General features: G+C 49.2%; 1 protein-coding gene across 3 annotated transcripts in view; it reads right to left on the bottom strand.

Moving 5' to 3' along the window:
- BGN (biglycan) overlaps nucleotides 1-22,476 on the bottom strand; it is a 204,248-nt gene that overhangs the window by 34,618 nt on the left and 147,154 nt on the right. For all 3 annotated transcript variants that reach the window (XM_078664569.1, XM_078664568.1, XM_078664570.1), the window contains 3 exons: nucleotides 6,231-6,343; nucleotides 4,668-4,881; nucleotides 325-435 (listed from right to left, as the gene is read on the bottom strand). In XM_078664569.1, the coding sequence (XP_078520695.1) occupies nucleotides 325-435; nucleotides 4,668-4,881; nucleotides 6,231-6,343 (438 nt within the window). The remainder of the gene's footprint in view (nucleotides 1-324; nucleotides 436-4,667; nucleotides 4,882-6,230; nucleotides 6,344-22,476) is intronic.

Below are 22,476 nucleotides of genomic sequence, written 5' to 3'. Positions count from 1 at the left end.
TGCGCACTAACACCGAGAGGAGGAGTCACCTATGACGACAAAGACTTCTCCAGAAGAAAAACAAAGTGCAATCATCCGAGCCCAACACCAGATGGCGATCTATTCATAAATGTACCATCTGCAGCCCATATGCCTCGAACATTATACTACTCCTAAGTCCAGCACCCTCCAACGCAAGTCGTTGTAACGACTTGCCTTGTAAAAACCGTGCTGTAATGTACCGCGATGTAAATGTATGCGTTGTAATGACATACATCCTGATGTTTCTACAGTGACACATGGGATGCAGTAAAGGCAGGTGGGGGTCCGACGAGGCCGACTTACCTTTCGGGACCCCGGTGAGCTTCGCCTCTGAGATGCGCAGATAGTTCAGCTTGAGGCCGTCGAAAGCGCCCGACTCCAGGCCGCTGTTCTCCAGGGGGTTGCCCCCCATTTCTGGAGAGGAAAGAAAGGGCAGAGTAAGTTGAAACGGCTTCAGGTTTTACACCAGACAGTTGGGATACTGAGAGCTCAGATGCGTCTATAGTATGCATACAACGTGCGATTCACCCACTACTCAAAACCCTCCGAACAATCATGTCTCAAGGATGACAACACCGTTTGTGGATCAGCCACGGCATACTCCTTTAGTCACATTAACTTTGATCCTTTAATCGAGCATAAGCGTCATCATTTCTTAAAATTTGCTGAAGGACAACAAGATGCAAACTAGATTCAGAAGGTTACATTAGGCGAAAGACTGTACACATTATAAACATTGCAGCAACCATCAGACATGCACATTGTGGTGAACACTCCCCTGTGCTCGCTGTGTCAGCAGGTTCAACTTACACGGGCTCCTGAGTATCTTTGCACGGGCCCCTGAGTACCTTTGCACGGGCCCCTGAGTACCATTGCACGGGCCCCTGAGTACCTTTGCACGGCCCCTGAGTACCTTTGCACGGGCCCCTGAGTACCTTTGCACAGGCCCCTGAGTACCTTTGCACAGGCCCCTGAGTACCTTTGCACGACCCCTGAGTACGTTTGCACGGCCTCTGAGTACCTTTGCACGGCCCCTGAGTACCTTTGCACTTACCCCAGAGTACCTTTGCACGGGCCCCTGAGTACCTTTGCAGGGCCCCTGAGTACCTTTACATGGCCCCTGAGTACCTTTGCACGGACCCCAGAGTACCTTTGCACAGCCCCTGAGTACCTTTGCATGGCCCCTGAGTACCTTTGCACGGGCCCCGGAGTACCTTTGCACGGGCTCCTGAATACCTTTGCACGGGCTCCTGAGTACCTTTGCACGGGCCCCTTAGTACCTTTGCATGGCCCCTGAGTACCTTTGCACGGGCCCCTGAGTACCTTTGCATGGCCCCTGAGTACCTTTGCACGGACCCCAGAGTACCTTTGCATGGCCCCTGAGTACCTTTGCACTGGCCCCTGAGTACCTTTGCACGGGCCCCTGAGTACCTTTGCACGGGCCCCTGAGTACCTTTGCATGGCCCCTGAGTACATTTGCACGGATCCCAGAGTACCTTTGCACGGACCCCAGAGTACCTTTGCATGGCCCCTGAGTACCTTTGCACGCCCCCTGAGTAACTTTGCATGGCCCCTGAGTACCTTTGCACGGGCCCCGGAGTACTTTTGCACAGGCTCCTGAATACCTTTGCACGGGCTCCTGAGTACCTTTGCACGGGCCCCTGAGTACCTTTGCACGGGCTCCTGAGTACCTTTGAACGGGCCCCTGAGTACCTTTGCACGGGCCCCTGAGTACCTTTGCACGGGCCCCTGAGTACCTTTGCACGGGCCCCAGAGTACCTTTGCACGGGCCCCTGAGTACCTTTGCACGGGCCCCTGAGTACCTTTGCACGGGCCCCTGAGTACCTTTGCACGGGCTCCTGAGTACCTTTGCACGGGCTCCCGAGTACCTTTTCACGGGCCCCTGAGTACCTTTGCACGGGCCCCTGAGTACCTTTGCACGGGCCCCTGAGTACCTTTGCACTGGCCCCTGAGTACCTTTGCACAGGCCCCTTAGTACCTTTGCACAGGCCCCCGAGTACCTTTGCACGGGCACCTGAGTACCTTTGCATGGGTGCCTGAGTACCTTTGCGCGGGCCCCTTAGTACCTGTGCACGGGCCCCTGCGTACCTTTGCACGGGTCCCTGAGTACTTTTGCACGGGCCCCTTAGTACCTTTGCACGGGCCCCTGAGTACCTTTGAACAGGCCCCTGAGTACCTTTACATGGGCCCCTGAGTACCTGTGCATGGGCCCCTGAGTACCTTTGCACGGGCCCCTGAGTACCTTTGCACGGGCCCCTGAGTACCTTTACATGGGCCCCTGAGTACCTGTGCATGGGCCCCTGAGTACCTTTGCACGGGCCCCTGAGTACCTGTGCATGGGCACCTGAGTACCTTTGCACGGGCCCCTGAGTACCTTTGCACAGGCCCCTGAGTACCTTTGCACAGGCCCCTGAGTACCTTTGGACGGGCCCCTGAGTACCTTTGCACGGGCCCCTGATTACATTTGCACAGGCCCCTCAGTACCACCCAGGGCATCCCGTGGCATTGATGTAACACAACTGACCAGCAGTCACTAGTAGCAACTTTCTCCAACCCTCCATCACAGAGGTAACTACCACACCAGGGCACCGCATAATGCCTCAGCCCACCAGGGTACCTGAACCAAGGTGCAGCCGCCAATAGTACTTAACTCGGGCATCCTGGTTAGGGCAGGAGAGTCCAGGACCACCAGCAGGTCAGTCCCCCCGCCCGCCAGCCCGGTGACCAACTGAATGCTCCCCCTGTCCAAGGGTCAGTCAGTTCAGACAAAAAGTCCACTTCTCGGCATCCCCGCTATTTTGCTGCCAGGGACCCCTCTGATTCAGGGGTGGCTGGGTGGGTAACTTGCTGCCCGTCTGCACCTCTGGAGCTGGACACCTCTGCCCTGTTTCCCCGGCTTCCTTCTGCCTCTTCAGTATCAAAAGCTTTCACCATAGTGAAATGTATGCAAACTAATGGTGTCCCAATTGTGAGGTTTGTCGAACACATCCTGAACTTGTGATTACACTGAGGCCCGCGGTGCGCGTGAGCATGCCCGCTTTTGGGACTGTGATAGCCAAACCCTTCAACAGCTGATTATCTTTCTCTTGTGATTACACTTGTGCCCACAATACATGTGAGAGTTGTGCTCGAAGTATACGGTGTCTATGAAGGCTGTGACTGGAGCACCCCTTAATTAACACTCAGCCTGCACTAGTGATTTCACTAGTGCACAGAGTACCTCTGTTTTTCTGCTATTCTTATTTTAGCAGGGTACCTCTGTGCACTGTGTGTGATTCACCCTTTAAAACCATACTTATCTTGCCCATGATATCGGGGGTCGAAGTGTCTGAAGCACCTTTTAAACACCTGTTCATCTTGCACTTGTGATTACACAAGCGCCCACATTACATACAGGAGCTCTGTCTCCAGCACCTTTAAAAGCACATTAATCCTGCGCTTGTGATTTCACTAGGATCCATGATAAGTGTGGAAGCTTTGTCTAGCACTCAACCACTTGACACCTACATCTCATGTCCTTCTTCGGGGGGGGGGGGGGTGCAGCAGTAAACACACGCTCTATGTCTTAGTGGTGAGCAGCGCACGCTGATCATCAGGCGGATCACGTTGTGCTGGTGAGCAGCGCGTGCTGATCACCAGGAGGTGTGCCAGGTCACATACTGATCACCAGGAGGCGTGTAGCGTTCTGGAGAGCAGCGTGTGCTGATCACCAGGAGGTGTGCCAGGTCCCATGCTGATCACCAGGAGGCGTGTAGCGTTCTGGTGAGCAGCGCGTCCTGATCACCAGGAGGTGTGCCAGGTCCCATGCTGATCACCAGGAGGCGTGTAGCGTTCTGGAGAGCAGTGTGTGCTGATCACCAGGAGGTGTCCCAGGTCACATGCTGATCACCAGGAGGCGTGTTGCGTTCTGGAGAGCAGCGCGTCCTGATCACCAGGAGGTGTGCCAGGTCACATGCTGATCACCAGGAGGCGTGTAGCGTTCTGGTGAGCAGCGCGTCCTGATCACCAGGAGGTGTGCCAGGTCCCATGCTGATCACCAGGAGGCGTGTAGCGTTCTGGTGAGCAGCGCGTCCTGATCACCAGGAGGTGTGCCAGGTCCCATGCTGATCACCAGGAGGCGTGTAGCGTTCTGGAGAGCAGTGTGTGCTGATCACCAGGAGGTGTCCCAGGTCACATGCTGATCACCAGGAGGCGTGTTGCGTTCTGGAGAGCAGCGCATCCTGATCACCAGGAGGTGTGCCAGGTCACATGCTGATCACCAGGAGGCGTGTAGCGTTCTGGTGAGCAGCGCGTCCTGATCACCAGGAGGTGTGCCAGGTCCCATGCTGATCACCAGGAGGCGTGTAGCGTTCTGGTGAGCAGCGCGTCCTGATCACCAGGAGGTGTGCCAGGTCCCATGCTGATCACCAGGAGGCGTGTAGCGTTCTGGAGAGCAGTGTGTGCTGATCACCAGGAGGTGTGCCAGGTCCCATGCTGATCACCAGGAGGCGTGTAGCGTTCTGGAGAGCAGTGTGTGCTGATCACCAGGAGGTGTGCCAGGTCCCATGCTGATCACCAGGAGGCGTGTAGCGTTCTGGAGAGCAGTGTGTGCTGATCACCAGGAGGTGTGGTGCAAGCTCACTCACCAATGCAGTTCATGTTCTTCATGCCGTTGAAGACGTCCTTGCGCACGCGCTTGATCTTGTTCTCGTGGATGCGCAGCTCCACCAGGGAGCCCGGCAGGTTCTGTGGGATCTCCACCAGGTTGTTCTTGGAGATGTAGAGCTTCTGCAGGTGGTGTAGCGGCTCGAAGGCCTTCTCGTGCACCTTGGAGATCTTGTTGTTCACCAGGACCAATGCCTGCCCAAAGAAAAGAGACCAACATATCTTTATTTTGCTAAGCCATGATTTATTCTGAAATGCGCCTGGGAATCCTTAGTCCTACAGGTCAGGATGGTGATCTGCGCTGGGTTCTAGCGCCTAGAGGTGCAGGTTTGCACAGGCGGCGCACTAACGCGCCTGCATGTATCATTGCAGTGCAAGGCTTGGGGGTGTAGGATTTCACAGGTAGACACTTCAAAGGCAGACCAGGGAGCAGAAAGTGGGACCTCTGCCAGTGATTGGTGGAGGGTCTGGACACTTCAACTCCAAATGGGTGGGGCAAATATTCAGATTTATTTTTAACTACAACTTTCCAACTGGGAGTACCATTTTAATTAAATTTTACTCGCATTAAACATGAAAATAAAAGGTGTCAGAGTAGTAGGAATGGGGAACAAAAATAAAAAAAAATTATTCTCTCCTGCATGTTAGTACTCCTGTAGCAAGTATCATTCTAGCAGTATGTACATTTTCTACCAACCAGGAAGTATTCCTTTAACGGATAGGCATGCGTGCCACTTCTACCCAGAAGTAATCTGCAGTGATTTTTAATGATTTGCTTTTCTTCATATGTTGGGTTATGTAGTAAATCCTGCATTGAAATGCAACCCATCACAGAGACTACATTCTCTACCTAGAACTAACCCTGGGCGTAGTTCGCATAGTAGCGCTACATGTAGCTACGTGAAGTGCACTTCGCACTATGCGAGCTACGCGAACTGCGTAGTGCACTCTGCAAAATGCTGTTCACACTGATTGCACAGTGCCGGATGCTTGTCCGCACTGTGCAATGACCACTCGCAATAAGAAACCTGACCTCCTCGCGTTGAGAGTCTCGCCTGGAGGTTTATTTTCTACACTCGCGATCGGCATCTTGATGTTGCTGATCGCGAACAAGGAAAAAGTCTCGTCGGGAAGTCATTTCGCTCGCTCGCGGTCGACAACTTGACTTTGAGGACCGCGAGCAAGCAAAAAATGACCGCTACGCTACGCGTGTTTGCACTGTGCTACATGCAATTCGCGTAGTGCAAAGTAGCGCAAACTTTGCAAACTACATAAGCGTAGATTAGTACTTCGCCCAGGGTTACCTAGTACCTGCCTCTGTTCTCTGCACCCCGAGATGAACTGACGTTTGAAGGAACAGAGGCCTCAGGGGCCATGGCTAGAGTCTGTGGGCTGAGACATGACCAGGGACATGTCAGGTGCTGTCTGACAGGGGACCTTCTCAGCCCCAGCCTTGTCGGGATTGCACATGCACCAGAGGTCAGGGGACGCGCCAGAGGATCACAGCTGTAGGGTTCTCATCTGCGAGGAGGTTCCAGACTCACGTAGAGCTTGGAAAGGCCCTTGAAGTCGTCCTTCTTCAGCTCTGTGATCTTGTTGTTCTGCAGGTCCAGGAGGCTGGTGTCCCGGGGAATGTTCTTGGGCACCTCGGTCAGTCCTGGAAGAAGGAAGAGAAGGAGAGTGAGTATTTAGGATTTACAGCCTCTTTTTCATCCTGAAAGAGGACAGCAGGGGCTTTAGGCAATCCGAAGGCACAGCAAGGGCTTGGTTCAACCTGAAGGCACAGTAAGGGCTTGGTTCAACCTGAAGGCACAGTAAGGGCTTGGTTCAACCCGAAGGCACAGCAATGGCTTGGTTCAACCCAAAGGGGCAGCAAGGGCTTGGGTCAACCTGAAGAGACAGCAGTGGCTTGGTTCAGCCCGAAGGCACAATAAGGGCTTGGTTCAACCCGAAGGCACAGCAAGGGTATGAGTCAACATAAAGGGGCAGCAAGGGCGTGGGTCAACCCAGAGGGACGGGATGGGATTAGGTCAACCCAAAGGGGCAACAAGGGCTTGGGTCAACCCAAAGTCAGAGAAAGGCCTTGGGTCAACCTGGAGGGACAGGATGGGCTTGGGTCAACCCAAAGGCACAGCAGGGGCGTGGGTCAACCTGAAGGGAACAGCAGGTGTTTGGGACAACTGGAAGGGATTGCAAGGGCTTGGGTCACCCCGAAGAGATAGCAAGGGCTTGGGTTACCCCAAAGAGTCAGCAAGGGCTTGGGTAAACCCAAAGGGACAGAAGGGCTTGGGTCAACTTGAAGGGATTGCAAGGGCTTAAGACAACTGGCAGGGACAGGACGGACTTGAGACAAGCTAAGGGACAGCGAGGACCTGAGATGAACTGCAAAGACAGCAAAGGCTTTAGGCAACCCTAAAAGACAGCGAGGGCTTATGAAATCCTACTGGGGCAGCAAAGACTTGAGGCAATCTGTAGGGCTAGCACAGGCTGAGACAACCTAAAAGAACAGCTAGGATTTGGGGCAGGCAGCAGGGCCAGCAAAGCTTGCAAGGACAGGAAGGGCTTCAGACAACTTCTAGGAACAGAAAGGGTTCTGAAATGACTTGCAGGGAAAGCTAGGGTAACCGGCAGGGGCAACAAGGGCTTGGGACAACCGGCAGGGGCAGCAAGGGCTTGGGTCAACCCAAAGGGACAGCAGAGGCTCGGGTCAACCCGAAGGCACAGCGAGGGTCCCTTCAGGCAACCCAAAGGAACATCAATTTTTTGGGTAAACCTGAAGGGACTGCAGGGCTTGGGACAACCGGCAGATGAAGCAAGGGACATTAAGGGACACCCGTAGGGCCTGAACGCTCTCCAGCTTAGAACCCGTCATATCTCTGCCCACCTCTGCTTGTAGGTTGAAAGTCAGAGTACTGAGCACAAACATGCTGCACCTGGAATATGAACTACAAAATATCCTAAAGTACATAATTAGTTAATTCTCGGTTTAAGATTCTTTCCTCCCCATCGCCGTTCCTTAAAGATTTATAGAGTAAAGGGCTAAATGCCCTTTTTCGAGGCTCCCTTAAAAACCCCTAGATGCTGTCACAGCACTAAGGGCCCGATGTAGGTAATCCCAGATTACCGATTCTTAAATACCGAATCATACCGATTCGGTATTCAAGAACTGGCAATCGGGATGTAGGTAATTTTACCGATTTAATTACCGAATCGGTATGATTCGGTCATTACCGAATCGGTATTTACCGATTCGGTAATTGCCATTCATTCCTATGGGCCTGGAGGCCCATAGGAATGAATGTCAATTACCGAATCGGTAAATACCGATTTGGTAATTGGGGGAAACATTGAAGGGTGGCAGGGTGTCACTTTGGCACCCTGTTGCACCCCTCAATTGTGCATGGGTGCACATGTTGCAGACATACGTGCCCTAAGGGCATGTATGTCTGCAACATGGCACTGTTTAAAAAGCAAAATAAATGCTTTTTAAAGGGTTTTCATTATTTACCACCAACTTCTAGTTGGTGGTAAATTAAGAATTCTTAAACCCCTGTAGCGCTGATTACTGTGCTACCTACATGTCAAAATACAGATTCGGTAATTTTACCGATTCGGTATTTACCGATTCGGTCAAATTACCGAATCTGTATTTTAACATGCCCCCATATCCCAAACTCCAAATACCGGTCGGTAACGGACAAAACGGCCGTTACCGACCGGTATTTGCCTTCCTACATCTGGCCCTAAGGGAGCCATCCGTTCCTTCTTCAGCCCATAACACCCGGAACCCTCTCCTGCTGGGTGTTAGGGGCTCCTCCCCTTTGCTGCAATTGAGGAACAAGCTGATGGCCCCCTGTTTGTCTAGACCTGCAGCAAGAGAGCCTAATGTGCAGCTGTGGTGTAAAAGTGCAGTGAGTCAGTCACTGAGGGCCGGATGTAGGTCGGTCGGTAACGGCCGAAAATCGGTATTTTCGGCCGTTACCGACCGGTATTTACAAAATGGTATGTAGGGCCACATATTTTACAGATTCGGTAAATTTACCGATCGGTAAATTTACCGAATCTGTAAAACACCGAATCGGTATTTTTACCTATTCGATAATTTTGATATGTAGGTGGGACTCTTCTGAGTCCCACAACCCTTACCGAATCTGTATTTTACCATCAAATATATTTGATGGTAAAATACCGATTCCGGTGTGCATGCACATGTGTGCATGCACACCTGTGCCATATGACAGGCAGACCTGCCCTTAGGGCAGGTATGCCTGCCACATGGCACCCGAGCCTCTTTTGAGGGGTGCCAGAGGGTGTCAAAGTGACACCCCCTGCACCCTTGTGGAATTCGGTATTTACCGATTCGGTAAATACCGAATTGGTAATGCCCATTCATTCCTATGGGCTTTGCAGCCCATAGGAATGAATGGGCATTACCGGTCGGTATTTACCGAATCGGTAAATACAGATTTTTACCAATTCGGTAAAAGGAACATCTGGATGTTCCTACATATCCACCCCTTAGATTTACCGATTTTTAATTACCGAATCGGTAAAATTCGGTAATTAAAAATCGGTAAATCTATTTTACCTACATCTGGGCCTGAGTGTAAACACATTGATTTAGGAACCCCCCCCCCCCACCTCTCAGCTTTGCAATGTACAACGTCTTAATTATAATGAATCCAGAATCCAAAAATGAAATAAATGTAGGTTTATTGTCAGCGCGGCTAAGATGGTCCAAACAGGTTAGATTCCAGGTGCAACTGGGCCAACAGCATAGAACCTTCTAGAGAACAGGCCAAGCAGAATGTAGAATACATTGAGAAAGTAAACAGAGCACAAGCCAAGGGAGACATGCGGGAAAGTGATGGAACAGATTTAAAGGGAAAAGTTTATTAGAAGAATGTGTGTGGACTAAAGAGAATGCAACAGTCCTCCTCTTATCCCTCCGGCGCAGCTGAACCACTATGTCTGGTTTAACTTGTTTATCCGAATGTGAAATCCCAAGACCTCGTTTCTGCAAAGCAACCAGGTATGACAACTCCTGGCGCTAAATGTTGTACGGTTAAGATGTCGCGTCCACTATATGCAGTGCTATACATGGAAGAACAAGTGCAGGTACTCACCAAAGGAGACGTGGACTGAGGGTGGAGTATGGGGCAGGACAAGGGGCGGGGCTATGATTTTTACCCTTCTAAGCTTTGTATACAAAAAATATGCATGCATTGTAAGAATGTCTAATGTATCTGTCCATGAGTTATCACACTACTAACCACTTATATAGTACTTACTAATAAGTGCTTAATATTGACCAGACTAAGGCCTAGATGTATCAAGCCTTTTGCAATTCGTTAAGGCCGAAATTCGTAGAATTTCGGCCTTTACGAATCGTAAACGGACATTTTGCATCTTTTGGGATGTATGAGAAATTAGCAAAATAAGGAATCGCAAAAATTTGCGATTCCTTATTTTGCTACAGCATTTAAGGAATCGCTATTTTTGCGATTCCTTAAATGCAATGTATGTAGCATTTTTACATTGCGAATTATGTTTAAGAATTCGCAAATTAACACCAAATTGTAGTTGATGTTAATTTACGAATTCATTTACAAATGCAATAATTGACATTTTTTAGGGTGGCATGTGACACACACACATGCCCTTAGGGCATGTATGTGCACCATTTGCACACACATGTACATTTCAGGGGTGCAGCAGGGTGTCTTTGAGACACCCCTGCACCCTTGAAATAATTCTCAAATTGCGATTAGCAAATTGCGAATTCGCAATTTGAGAATTCCTAAACAATCATTCCTATGGGCCTCCTGGCCCATAGGAATGCATTGGAACTTATTCCTTAATTGCTAATTCGCAAAATGCGAATTCGCAAATAAGGAATAAAAAGGAATCGCTAAAAAAAAGCGAATTTTTACATACATTCCATTTTGCGAATTCTAAATAGCGATTCGCTAAAAATCGCTATTTAAGATTCGCAAAATGGAATCTTGATACATCTAGGCCCAACTCTTTTTAGCAACCTTAGAATAATAGAATATTGAGGAAAAACAGCAGGTGTCCAAACCTTTGCCTTGTGGTTTGCGTGTGTTGCCTTGATTCGGATCATAAGTCACTGAGCTACATGACAACGATTTCCAGAGATATTAACCCCTTCCCTGCGGTGGTAACTCCGCCGCGGTGCAGGATGTAATCAGGGGGAGTAAAGTGCCATTGTACCGGGGAACTCCCTGGATACACAAAGATCTCTGCACCAGGTAATGTTTCCAAATGCAGGTTGTTGTGATCAGTAAAGCAAGGCAGAATAGCGTTATTATCACCTTTGTCTTGTTGTCAAATTCTTTGGGGCAGAGTTTTAAAAAAAAATAAGTTCCGACTTTGCCCTTTGCGACTGCGCCCACTTTCTGCTGCCAACCCTTGGCCGGATTAATAAAAGTAGTGTTGTCTTCACGAGTAGCAATTTTTCAAGTGCGTTTGTCTAGAGGTGGGCGAGCCACTAAAGGTCGAGCCGGGCTCTGACTCAGCTCAAGGTTCTCTCGGAGCCTCGAGCCCAAAGCAAACCGAGCTTCCCTGTGGCTCCTGCCTGCCCCGCGTGCTGTACCCCTATGCACAAAGTTTTAAAAAAGCATTACCATTTGACGTAAAAAGGAGAGACACATATACCCGTTTAGTGGCTGATCTGTACAAAGTGAGGCAAGAAAACCCAGGGTTAATCTCAGCTTCCCAACTTAACCAAACTTTGTGATCTTAGGCAAGAATTTTGTTTTACACATCTCCCTTTTAACTAATTTCCTGTTAATAAACTTATAATGTGACTAATTAATGTCAAAGCTACAGCATGTAAAAGAAGTATTTTTTTTTTAATTTTGAAGAGACTTTATCCTATTTTACGTGCTGTTGTTGGATGCTTCACATTGCAAACATTTCCAGGGCTCGGCTCGTGCCAGGTCTCTTAGAGTCAAGCCAGACCCTTTGCTCGGCTCCCTGTTAATTTGTGGCCCCACCCACCTCCACATTTGTCTTCTGAATGATAAACCTGCTGCGTCAGTTGATCACAAAGCTGACATTTTCTTAAAGAAATTCACACATTTAGCAAAATCATCACAGAACATCACAAAATGTTCTTTAGACAAGATGGAGGCCGACTGTTAACAGAAATCCCCTACACGCTGAAAAATGTCCAAATACATTTGCACCCTTTCACACACACTCGACCCCTCACTCCCAATTCATAGCCTCTAAGGGGCATATGTATGAACGGAATTTTTAGTCGCAAACGCTGCGAATCGCAAAAAAGCAGCGTTTGCAACTAAAAATTCAGAAAACGGGATATATTAGGAAAATTGCATCGCAAAATTAAGGAAGCGCAAAATTTGTGATTCCTTAATTTTGCGTAAGCATTTAAGGAATCGCAAATTGCGATTCCTTAAATGCTATGCAACAAGCACTCAAGTTTTGCGATTTATCCTTAAAAAATTGCAAATTACCACCAACTTCAAGTTGGTGGTAATTTGTGATTTCTTTCACAAAAACACTTTTTGGCATTTGTGAAGGTGCCATGTGGCGCACACATGTTCATTTCAGGAGTGCATCAGGGTGTCCTTATGACACCCTTGCACCCTTGAAATTATTCTCAATTTGCGATTCTCAAATTGCAAATCACAACTTGAGAATGACTTCTCATTCATTCTTATAGGCCTCCTGGCCCATAGAAATGAATGGGAACGTATTCCTTAATTGCGATTTCGCAATTTGCTAATCGCAATTAAGGAATACTAAGAAATCACACAAAATTTTACATACATCCCGTTTTTCAATTCTCAAGTAGCGATTCTCAAAAAATTGCTATTTGAGAATCGCAAACAAGGATTTTCATACATATGTCCCATAATCACATTTAGTTTCACACAAACACGCAAGTACCACATTGAATTTTCTCACAGTCATTCCCAGGCTTGCAAAATCACATACTTATTGCTTTTGGGTTCTAGGTCTCACACATTCTTTTTCATACGCACTGCTGACAGCGGACCCTCTCAAAAATGCTAACAGGTGCAGCACCGAGGCTGGGGTCGCATTTTGTGCCGCACCAAGGCGGGGGTCGCATTTTGTACCGCACCAAGGCTGGGGTCGCATTTTGTGCCTCACCAAGGCTGGGTCGCATTTTGTACCGCACCAAGGCTGGGGTCGCATTTTGTGCCGCACCAAGGCTGGGTCGCGTTTTGTGCCGCACCGAGGCTGGGTCGCATTTTGTGCCGCACCAAGGCTGGGGTCGCATTTTGTGCCGCACCAAGGCTGGAACGATTCAAAAAGGGGGTGGTGAGCCAAAACAATTCAAAAAGGGGGTGCTTTTGGGTTCTAGGTCTCACACATTCTTTTTCATACGCACTGCTGACAGCGGACCCTCTCAAAAATGCTAACAGGTGCAGCACCGAGGCTGGGGTCGCATTTTGTGACGCACCAAGGCTGGGTCGCGTTTTGTGCCGCACCAATGCTGGGTCGCGTTTTGTGCCGCACCAAGGCTGGGGTCGCATTTTGTGCCGCACCAAGGCTGGGTCGCGTTTTGTGCCGCACCGAGGCTAAGGTCGCATTTTGTGCAGCACCGAGGCTGAGGTCGCATTTTGTGCCGCACCAAGGCTGGGGTCGCATTTTGTGCCGCACCAAGGCTGGGTCGCGTTTTGTGCCGCACCGAGGCTAAGGTCGCATTTTGTGCAGCACCGAGGCTGAGGTCGCATTTTGTGCAGCACCAAGGCTGGGGTCGCGCTTTGTGCAGCTCCAAGGTTGAGGTCGCATTTTGTGCAGCACTGAGGCTGAGGTCGCATTTTGTGCAGCACCAAGGCTGGGGTCGCGCTTTGTGCAGCTCCAAGGCTGAGGTCGCATTTGGTGAGCCAAAACGATTCAAAAAGGGGGTGCTTTTGGGTTCTAGGTCTCACACATTCTTTTTCATACGCACTGCTGACAGCGGACCCTCTCAAAAATGCTAACAGGTGCAGCACCGAGGCTGGGGTCGCATTTTGTGCCGCACCAAGGCTGGGTCGCGTTTTGTGCCGCACCAATGCTGGGTCGCGTTTTGTGCCGCACCAAGGCTGGGGTCGCATTTTGTGCCGCACCAAGGCTGGGTCGCGTTTTGTGCCACACCGAGGCTAAGGTCGCATTTTGTGCAGCACCGAGGCTGAGGTCGCATTTTGTGCAGCACCGAGGCTGAGGTCGCATTTTGTGCAGCACCAAGGCTGGGGTCGCGCTTTGTGCAGCTCCAAGGCTGAGGTCGCATTTTGTGCAGCACTGAGGCTGAGGTCGCATTTTGTGCAGCACCAAGGCTGGGGTCGCGCTTTGTGCAGCTCCAAGGCTGAGGTCGCATTTGGTGCCGCAACAAGGCTGGGGTCGCATTTTGTGCCGCAACAAGCCTGGGGTCGCATTTTGTGCCGCACCAATACTGGGTAGCATTTTGTGCCGCACCAAGGCTGAGGTTGCATTTTGTGCCGCACCAAGGCTGAGGTTGCATTTTGTGCCGCACCAAGGCTGAGGTTGCATTTTGTGCCGCACCAAGGCTGAGGTTGCATTTTGTGCCGCACCAAGGCTGGGGTCGCGCTTTGTGCAGCTCCAAGGCTGAAGTTGCATTTTGTGCCGCACCAAAGCTGGGGTTGAATTTTGTGCCGCACCAAGGATGGGGTCGCATTTTGTGCCCACCAAGGCTGGGGTCGCATTTTGTGCCGCACCAAGGCTGAGGTTGCATTTTGTGCCGCACCAAGGCTGAGGTCGCATTTTGTGCCGCACCAAGTCTGGGGTCGAATTTTGTGCCGCACCAAGGCTGGGGTCGCATTTTGTGCCGCACCAAGGCTGAGGTTGCATTTTGTGCCGCACCAAGGCTGAGGTCGCATTTTGTGCCGCACCAAGGCTGAGGTTGCATTTTGTGCCGCACCAAGGCTGAGGTTGCATTTTGTGCCGCACCAAGGCTGAGGTCGCATTTTGTGCCGCACCAAGGCTGGGGTTGCATTTTGTGCCGCACCAAGGCTGAGGTTGCATTTTGTGCCGCACCAAGGCTGAGGTTGCATTTTGTACCGCACCAAGGCTGGGGTTGCATTTTGGGCCGCACCAAGGCTGGGGTTGCATTTTGTGCCGCACCAAGGCTGAGGTTGCATTTTGTGCCGCACCGAGGCTGGGGTTGCATTTTGTGCCGCACCAAGGCTGAGGTTGCATTTTGTGCCGCACCAAGGCTGAGGTTGCATTTTGTGCCGCACCAAGGCTGGGGTTGCATTTTGTGCCTGATTTTTGCAGCACACACTTTGCATGCTGGAATTATTAAAATCTCTTACTGTGAAGAAAAAGAAACTACAAATCCCAAAATGCAAAGGTTTGCCAACTAAAATCCAGAACCGTATGAAAGCGTCACATCAACCATCGAACCTTCTGTCGCAATTGGTTTAGGGCTGGTTTTCTAGCTGAAGGAAGTTGCCATTCGTAAAACATTAAGAAAAACAATTATTTTGCCTTTAATGTTATTTTTCTTTGAGGTTAATCAGGGAAATTGGTGTAGAGGGCAGAGATTTTCTTTCATACATATACCTTTCATTTAAATTGCTGATGGGCGAACATTTGCGGGCATATAAAACAATGGGCATGCTAGAAACCTGTATTGCCCTAAACAGTGTGGTCCACGCCCATTAGGTTTTATGGTCACCTTTCTACCCCCTCTAAAAGATACAAGAAACCCCCCTAGAATATAGTCCTTTACATCTCATGTGTTTACAGCGCAAGTGAATTCAACGCGGTCATTACAACTACCGCGTTGTTACAACGCAGTACCATTACAACCCAAGTCATTACATCGACTTGCTGTATAATTTACTCTTCCAACTCCAGTGTGCGCAACAGTAGGGAAGATTTTGGAATAGTAAATTATACTATTCCTTAGGTTAGTGCGCCCCCTACAGCAAGTCGATGTAACGACATGCTCTGTAATGGTACTGTGAAGTAACAACGCAGTCGTTGCTACGACCGCGTTGTAATTGCATGCGTTGTAACGCATGCAATGTGATAGCTGTTTCCCAACCCCTGTAGCTACACTGCTCCTCTCGTAACTTCCAGAGCGGCACCCGTAGCTCGCCATGTTCTACGGGAGATGAGCAGCTGTTCTGGCGCTGCTGCACCAGCCCAACACCGGCTTCAGCTCGGTTTGAAAGGTACTGTAACCCGCGCAGACGGTGCTGCCAAGGAAAAGTTCATGAGCACAGCACCAACTCGGGGGCATCTTAATGATTTTGGGGACCCCTGGGGCAAATTATCTTGGGGGCCCCTGTTCGGAACAGCTTTCACTTTATGATCGAATTACAGCTCTTTCAGGCCCTCTTTGCCCGGGTCCCTGACAGACAGACTATTCTAAATTTTAGAAGTGTTTCGATCTAATATTCAGGGGCAGTGATGTGTGTTTTCAATATTGTAAAACAGCCACAGCCCACTAATATTACTGCAAACAATCCCTGTGACCCCCTCCCGTTTCGAATAGGTGAAGTTCTGTTTGGATCTAATAGAAACTTTTGTATGCATGTTGCATGGAGTTGAAAAACATAAACACATTTCTCTGCGTAATGTCTTCATCAGACTCCCAGACAATATATCGCAGCTTGAATAAAAAGTGGTTGAGGAGGAGAGCTGTTTTTTAAAGTCCAAGGGCCAGATGTAGGTAAATACCATTTACCGATTCTAAAATACAGAATTTTACCGATTCGGTAAAGACTGAATCGGTAATAGGGGGTAGACCTACAAGGGTGGCAGGGTGTCACATTGGCACCCTGTTGCATCCCTGAATAGTGCATGGGTGCACATGTGGCAGACATACATGCCCTAAGGGCATGTATGTCTGCCACATGGCACTGGTAAAAAAAAGCACAAAATTGCTTTTTTAACGGTTTTCGTTATTTACCACCAACTTGTAGTTGGTGGTAAATAAAGAAACATTACAGGTGAAAAGCACTCACTTGAGTGCTTCCTACATTAAGAATTCAGTAATTTACCGAATCGGTATTTAAGAATTCGGTAATTTACCGATTCCTTAAATTACCGAACCGGTAAATTACCGAATCTGAAATGCAGCCACCTACATATCGAATGCCTAATACCGATCGGTAACGGAAGAAATTCGGTATTTTCGGCCGTTACCGACTGGTATTAGGCTTCCTACCTCTGGCCCCAAATGTCCTGGGCTGAGACAGGAATAACGGATTATGAATTTTTCAACTTTATCTCATGAAACACTGTTTCTTTTGGGAGATTGAACAGTGTGTAAATTACCCATCACACAGGGACGCACAGAGGAGTTTAAGAGATAATCCAAGGGATTTAGGACAAGCAAGAAGGGGGGGGGGGACTCCCCAGAGTGATGAAAGCACAACATTCACTTCAAAGACAGGACTCCTGGGTTCCTGTAAAGCTGCAGGTAAAAGCAGACACCTGAGCACCCAAGGGCCTGCCCATGCACGCGCGCGCCCCCCAAGCATGAAGAGCACGTGGGGGGCCTATGCCCTCCGTCAGCAGGCGCACCCCTGTGCCAGGAAGGCGGGAGCGGGGCAGCCAAGTGAAACCCAAAACAAGCGATGCTGAACTTGTCTCAGAAGCCTCTCTGATCAGAGAGCGCCTGTTTACAGCGCCTGGAGGACAGGCGGGCGCTTGATTCCGAAACATCTGTCTGCAATGCAAGCGCAAGAGACCGTGCAAGGCCGGGCTCCGATGAGCAGGGCAAAAATAAGCACCAGAAACCAGGGTAAACCCCCTGAAAGCCCGGGGAGCATCCGTGTTTGAAGCTGGTTCTGCTCGGTTGACTCTAATTACACCCTGGCTGCCTCCTGGCCTGTGGTTACAGAGTCAAGGTACACACCCGGTGACGTCAGACCCACAGGAGCACGGCACAGGAGGCCTCTGGTACAGGCTCAGATGAAACAGCTGGAGCTGCTCCCACCCCGCAGACTGATGCAGCGACAGACAGGCACAAGATGGCTGCAACGTAGGGCTTTGTAGACCCCTTGGGCAGGGCTTTAAGTGGGCCGGGTCTCACCGGGTCTGAGCACCGGCAGTTTTTTTAAGGGGCCTCGAAACAGGTCTTTATTAGGCTCTATTTTGTGCCCTGGCCACAGATTGTCTGTTATTCCACAGACTGCAGTGACAGCAGGCACAGCAATGTGCGCTGCTCACACTGCTCACTTCTCACTAGTGTGCGCGTGCTCACGCTGCTCACTTCTCACTAGTGTGCGCGTGCTCACGCTGCTCACTTCTCACTAGTGGAAAAGTTACATCATGACGTCATGCCAGGTGTGTGTTGTAGGGGAAGGGACATCCTTTAAAGAGTCATTTTCTCTCTGGATTTCCCTTTATTTATTTATTTATTTATTTATTTTTGCCATTTATAAAGCGCGAACGAATACCCGTAGGGGTCTCGGCGTTAAACAATTCGCATAACTTCAGGTCAGTATCAAAAGCTCCAGAGGGATTTGGTGAAAGTTATTGATCAAAAAGCCATGTTTTTAAATGCTTGCGGAACTGGAGAAGTGAGGGGCTTAGCCTAATGTTTTGAGGCAGAGTGTTCCATAGTTTGGGCGCCGCTACTAAAAAGCGGCGGTCACCCCAGGACACTGTTTTGGACCGTGGGATCACTAGCTGGTTAAGGGTGGTGGAACGAAGCTGTCTAGAAGGTGTGTAGGGTTTCAATTGGTCCTTCAGGAAGTGAGGTCCTTGATCATTGAGTGCCTTGTACACTATACATAGTGATTTAAACTTAATTCTGTTCCGGATCGTCAGCCAGTGGTATTTTTTAATGGTATCTGATATGGCCGCGAATTTAGGTGTTCCAGAAAGCAGGCGTGCTGCGGCATTCTGTATTGCCTGTAGCTTCGTCGTGACCCTAACCTGAGCATTAAGGAATAGGCCGTTACAATAATCAAGGGACGATAAGACCAAAGAGCTAACCAGTGTCTTAGTCACTGCTTCTGGCAGGAACGGGCTGATTTTCCTAATCATTCTAAGTTTGTAGTGAGCTGTGGTTGCTACTTTGTTTGCGTGATCCATAAAGTTAAGACCATCGTCAAAAATGACTCCCAAGTTCCTAACCTTAGCTGTCGGACTGGGAGGTGCTCCAAAGGCTGATGGCCACCAGCATGATGACCATGCTGGTGAGAGTGGTCCAAAAATGACTACCTCTGTTTTTTCAGAGTTTAGCTTGAGGCAATTTGTAGCCATCCACTCTCCAATTTCCCGCATTCCATTTTGGAAGCGTTGTGCCACCTCGCCTCCGTCACCCTTGATGGCCAGTACCAATTGCGTGTCATCCGTATAAGAGGTCAGGCTCATCCCATGTGCTTAGATAACATTAGCAAGGTCTGACACATAGATGTTAAATAGTGTCGGACTGAGGGATGAGCCTTGGGGAACCCCGCACGGCAGCGAGAGCTGTGCAGATTGGTAAGGTCCCAAGGTGACTGCTTGTGTTCTGTCTGCCAAGAAAGATGCAAGCAAATCTCTAGCAGAGTGACAGATACCCATCTTTCCGACACGGTCGACCTAGATCTTGTGGTTGACCGTGTCGAAAGCTGCTGATAGGTCAAGCAGTACTAGAACTGCTGTCCAAACCTTGGTCCCGAATTGCTCTGACATCGTCCGCAGCTTTAATCAGGGCAGTTTCGGTCCTGTGATACTTTCGGAAGCCGAATTGAGTATCGTCCAGCAATCGGTATTTCTCAATATGCTCCGATAATTGAAGATTCATGGCCTTTTCGGCCACTTTGGCTATGAAAGGGAGGCTTGCAATAGGCCTGTAGTTTTTTAATTCATTTTTGTCCAGGCTAGGTTTCTTTAGTAGGGGTTTTAGTAAAGTGTTTTTTAGCAAGTTAGGATATATCCCGGAACTCAGTATGGAGTTACAAACTTGTGTGATAACTGGAATAATAGAGTCCATCACTGGTGGAAGGACTGAAAAAGGACAGGGGTCGAGAGCGGAACCAGTTTTAATTGTAGAGACAATGTTCCTTATATGATCAGTTGTAAGTACTTTAAAGCCAGTAAAGGCATTTACCAAGGGAGTACTGGAAGAAGGAGCATTCGTCGTGGTAGGTTTGGAAGTAAAGGCTTGGTATATGTTGTCCACTTTAGAGAAAAAGAATTTGGCCAAGGCATCGCACAGTACTTGTGATGGGGGAGGAATAAGATCGGGGATATTGCCTGACAGTGTTTTAGTGATCTCATATAGTTGCTTGCTTGAGTTTTTAGCTTTATTGATTTGTTCTGAATAGAATGATTTTTTCGCCTTTACAATCATTGCTTTGTAGAGTGCCAATGAATCTTTATAGCAGGTCTTGCTCTCTGTATCGTACGTTTTCCTCCAAAGCCTTTCCTTATTCCTGTTGCATTGTTTTTGTATTCTCAATTCATCAGTATACCATGGAGCAGTCGGTTTGGATCTGTTCCTGGATAGGGACTTGATAGGAACTAAAAGATTGGTGGCATGGCCAAGCCAGTCCTGGAACTGTTGTGTAGCCCTGTTAGAATCGGTGGACACCAGTGGACGAGTGCGGTCCAACTGTATTTTTAGATCTGACTGGTTTATATTCTTCCAATCTTTGAAAGAGCCTACGTCGGTGGAGGTAGCTTTCTTATGCGAATGTGCCTTAATTGTCATTTTACTAAATATAGCGTAATGATCAGTCCAAGGCATCGGTACGATATCTGATATATGCAGACCCTCAACATTAGAGAATATACCATCCAAGTGAGTGGCAGAGGCAACTAATTGTCTTAGCCCCAATGTCTCCAAATCTGCAGTAAGGGCAGACGTGTCACTATGGTTAGATTGTTTTAAATGAAAGTTCAAGTCGCCCAGTACCGTAAAAGACTCTTCTGTGGCTAATGATTCTAATATGGTACTTAGATTGGCAAGGAAACCAGTCCTTGTTCCTGGCGGTCGGTATAACAGTACCCCCTTGAAATTACAAAGAGCGGTGAGCTTAATTCCAAACTGCATCGCTTCACATGAGGTGGACGGAATAGGTGCAATTCTAGCTGTGAACCGTTCTCTCGCTATGATAGCCAAGCCACCTCCTCTTTTACGTAGTCTGTCCTGTCGATAGACTTTATATCCATTTGGTACTGCAATCACTAAATCTGGATCCGAGGAATCATCGGTCCATGTTTCTGTGGTGAAAAGAATATCTAAGTTATAATCGATGATGAGGTCCGCTATTTCCTGACTGTGCTTGCACAGTGAGCGCGCATTAATGAGAGCCATAACAATGGTGTCGTCCTTAAGGTTAGTTTGTTGCTTGGCGTGAGTTGTGAAGTTGTTTATTGGTATGGAACTGTTACAGTGTGGGCAGAGCGTGGTTGGTTCATGTAATGCCAGTGTAGGGTCCAACCTTATACAACCGGGTACAGACGATGGTCGGAGTTCCATTAAAGAAGTATGGGAGTAAACCAGATTATGGTTGGCTAGAGGACGGCCAGGGGTTGGGGCCCTAGGCCCGGTCCCGGCGCGGACGGGCGCAGACGGGCGCAGACGGGCTTGCCTTTGGGGCGCCCGCTGCGCCCGCCCGCTGCGCGGACGGGAATGTCTCGTATTTTTATACATGTGCAAGACGGGTTGGAGGAGGGTGGGAGGGGTCCAACCACTACACCGCAACCCTTACCTCCCCTCAAGATGGCGGCTGAGGTGGGTCGAGTGAAGTGTCAGCGCCTGGAAAACGGCCGCGCTGTGGGCAGGGAGAGCCTGTAAACAGCCTTGGAGCGACGCTAATCTCGCGCCGAGGTAGGGGCGATATTTGAAAAAGTGCTATTTAAAATATCTACAATGTTTTAAAATACGCTATTCTTATTCAATAACGTGCATCAAATCCACGCAGAAGGTAAAGCAAAGATCCCCCGGCTTCCGCCTCAGGGGAGAAGTACCCTTCTCTTTTCGAAACTCAGGAGCAGCAAAATGTTCTTGGTGTCACCAGGGCTTTAAGTGGAACCTTTTTCAATAATATAAACAAGCCATAGTTGCTATTTATTGATCTTATGCAACTAACAACCATTGACAAAGCCAATAGTCCTGAGTTGTTGTAGATATGATGTTACTTCTTGTACCATATATCTGGATGCAATGACAGGAACAGCAAAATACAAGTCGGGTACCACACTGTGCTGAGTACAGAGTTTTAGCTTAAGTGTTTTTAAGCCACGCCCTTAATTACACTGTCCACGCCCCTTTGAGAGACACCCCCAGTTTTTTCATCCCACTTAAAGCCCTGATCTTAGGTGACCTTAGATTGCAGATGACACCCCTCCCCCCTCCTGGTGTTAGACACGCAGTGTCCTCTTTGACCTTGTCACGGGTGCTTCGCTGGTCCAATGGCATTGGGGTATTGTGTCCTGGTGACCAGCAGGTGCAGTGGGACAGTGGGAGCCTTTTCCTCTTAATTACTGTATCCTTTCCCCAAGCCAGAGCTGGGGAAATGGCATTGGGGCCCCTGCAGCCCTCGCCACACTACCAACCTTGTTGGCCATAATAGGCCCTGGCACCTTAACTCACCCACTCATCCTGTGGTGGCCTTATTGCCATTATGTCCATGGCTGGTACCAGGGCTGCCCTGCTCCTCACTGCAAGGATTAACCCCAAGGAGCAACATTGTAAGGAGCTTCAAAGCGCTACAGAACATGGCGGACACATCACCAATTCCATCACCGCCGATAAGTCCATGTGTGAGTTCTGACCAGAGCCCAAAAGCATCTCCAACCCACAGAAATAGATGTGCTTGC

This window comes from Lissotriton helveticus, chromosome 10 (genome assembly GCF_964261635.1).
Source record: "Lissotriton helveticus chromosome 10, aLisHel1.1, whole genome shotgun sequence".
Classification (NCBI taxonomy): domain Eukaryota; kingdom Metazoa; phylum Chordata; class Amphibia; order Caudata; family Salamandridae; genus Lissotriton; species Lissotriton helveticus.
This window is presented reverse-complemented; position numbering and strand designations above follow the sequence as displayed.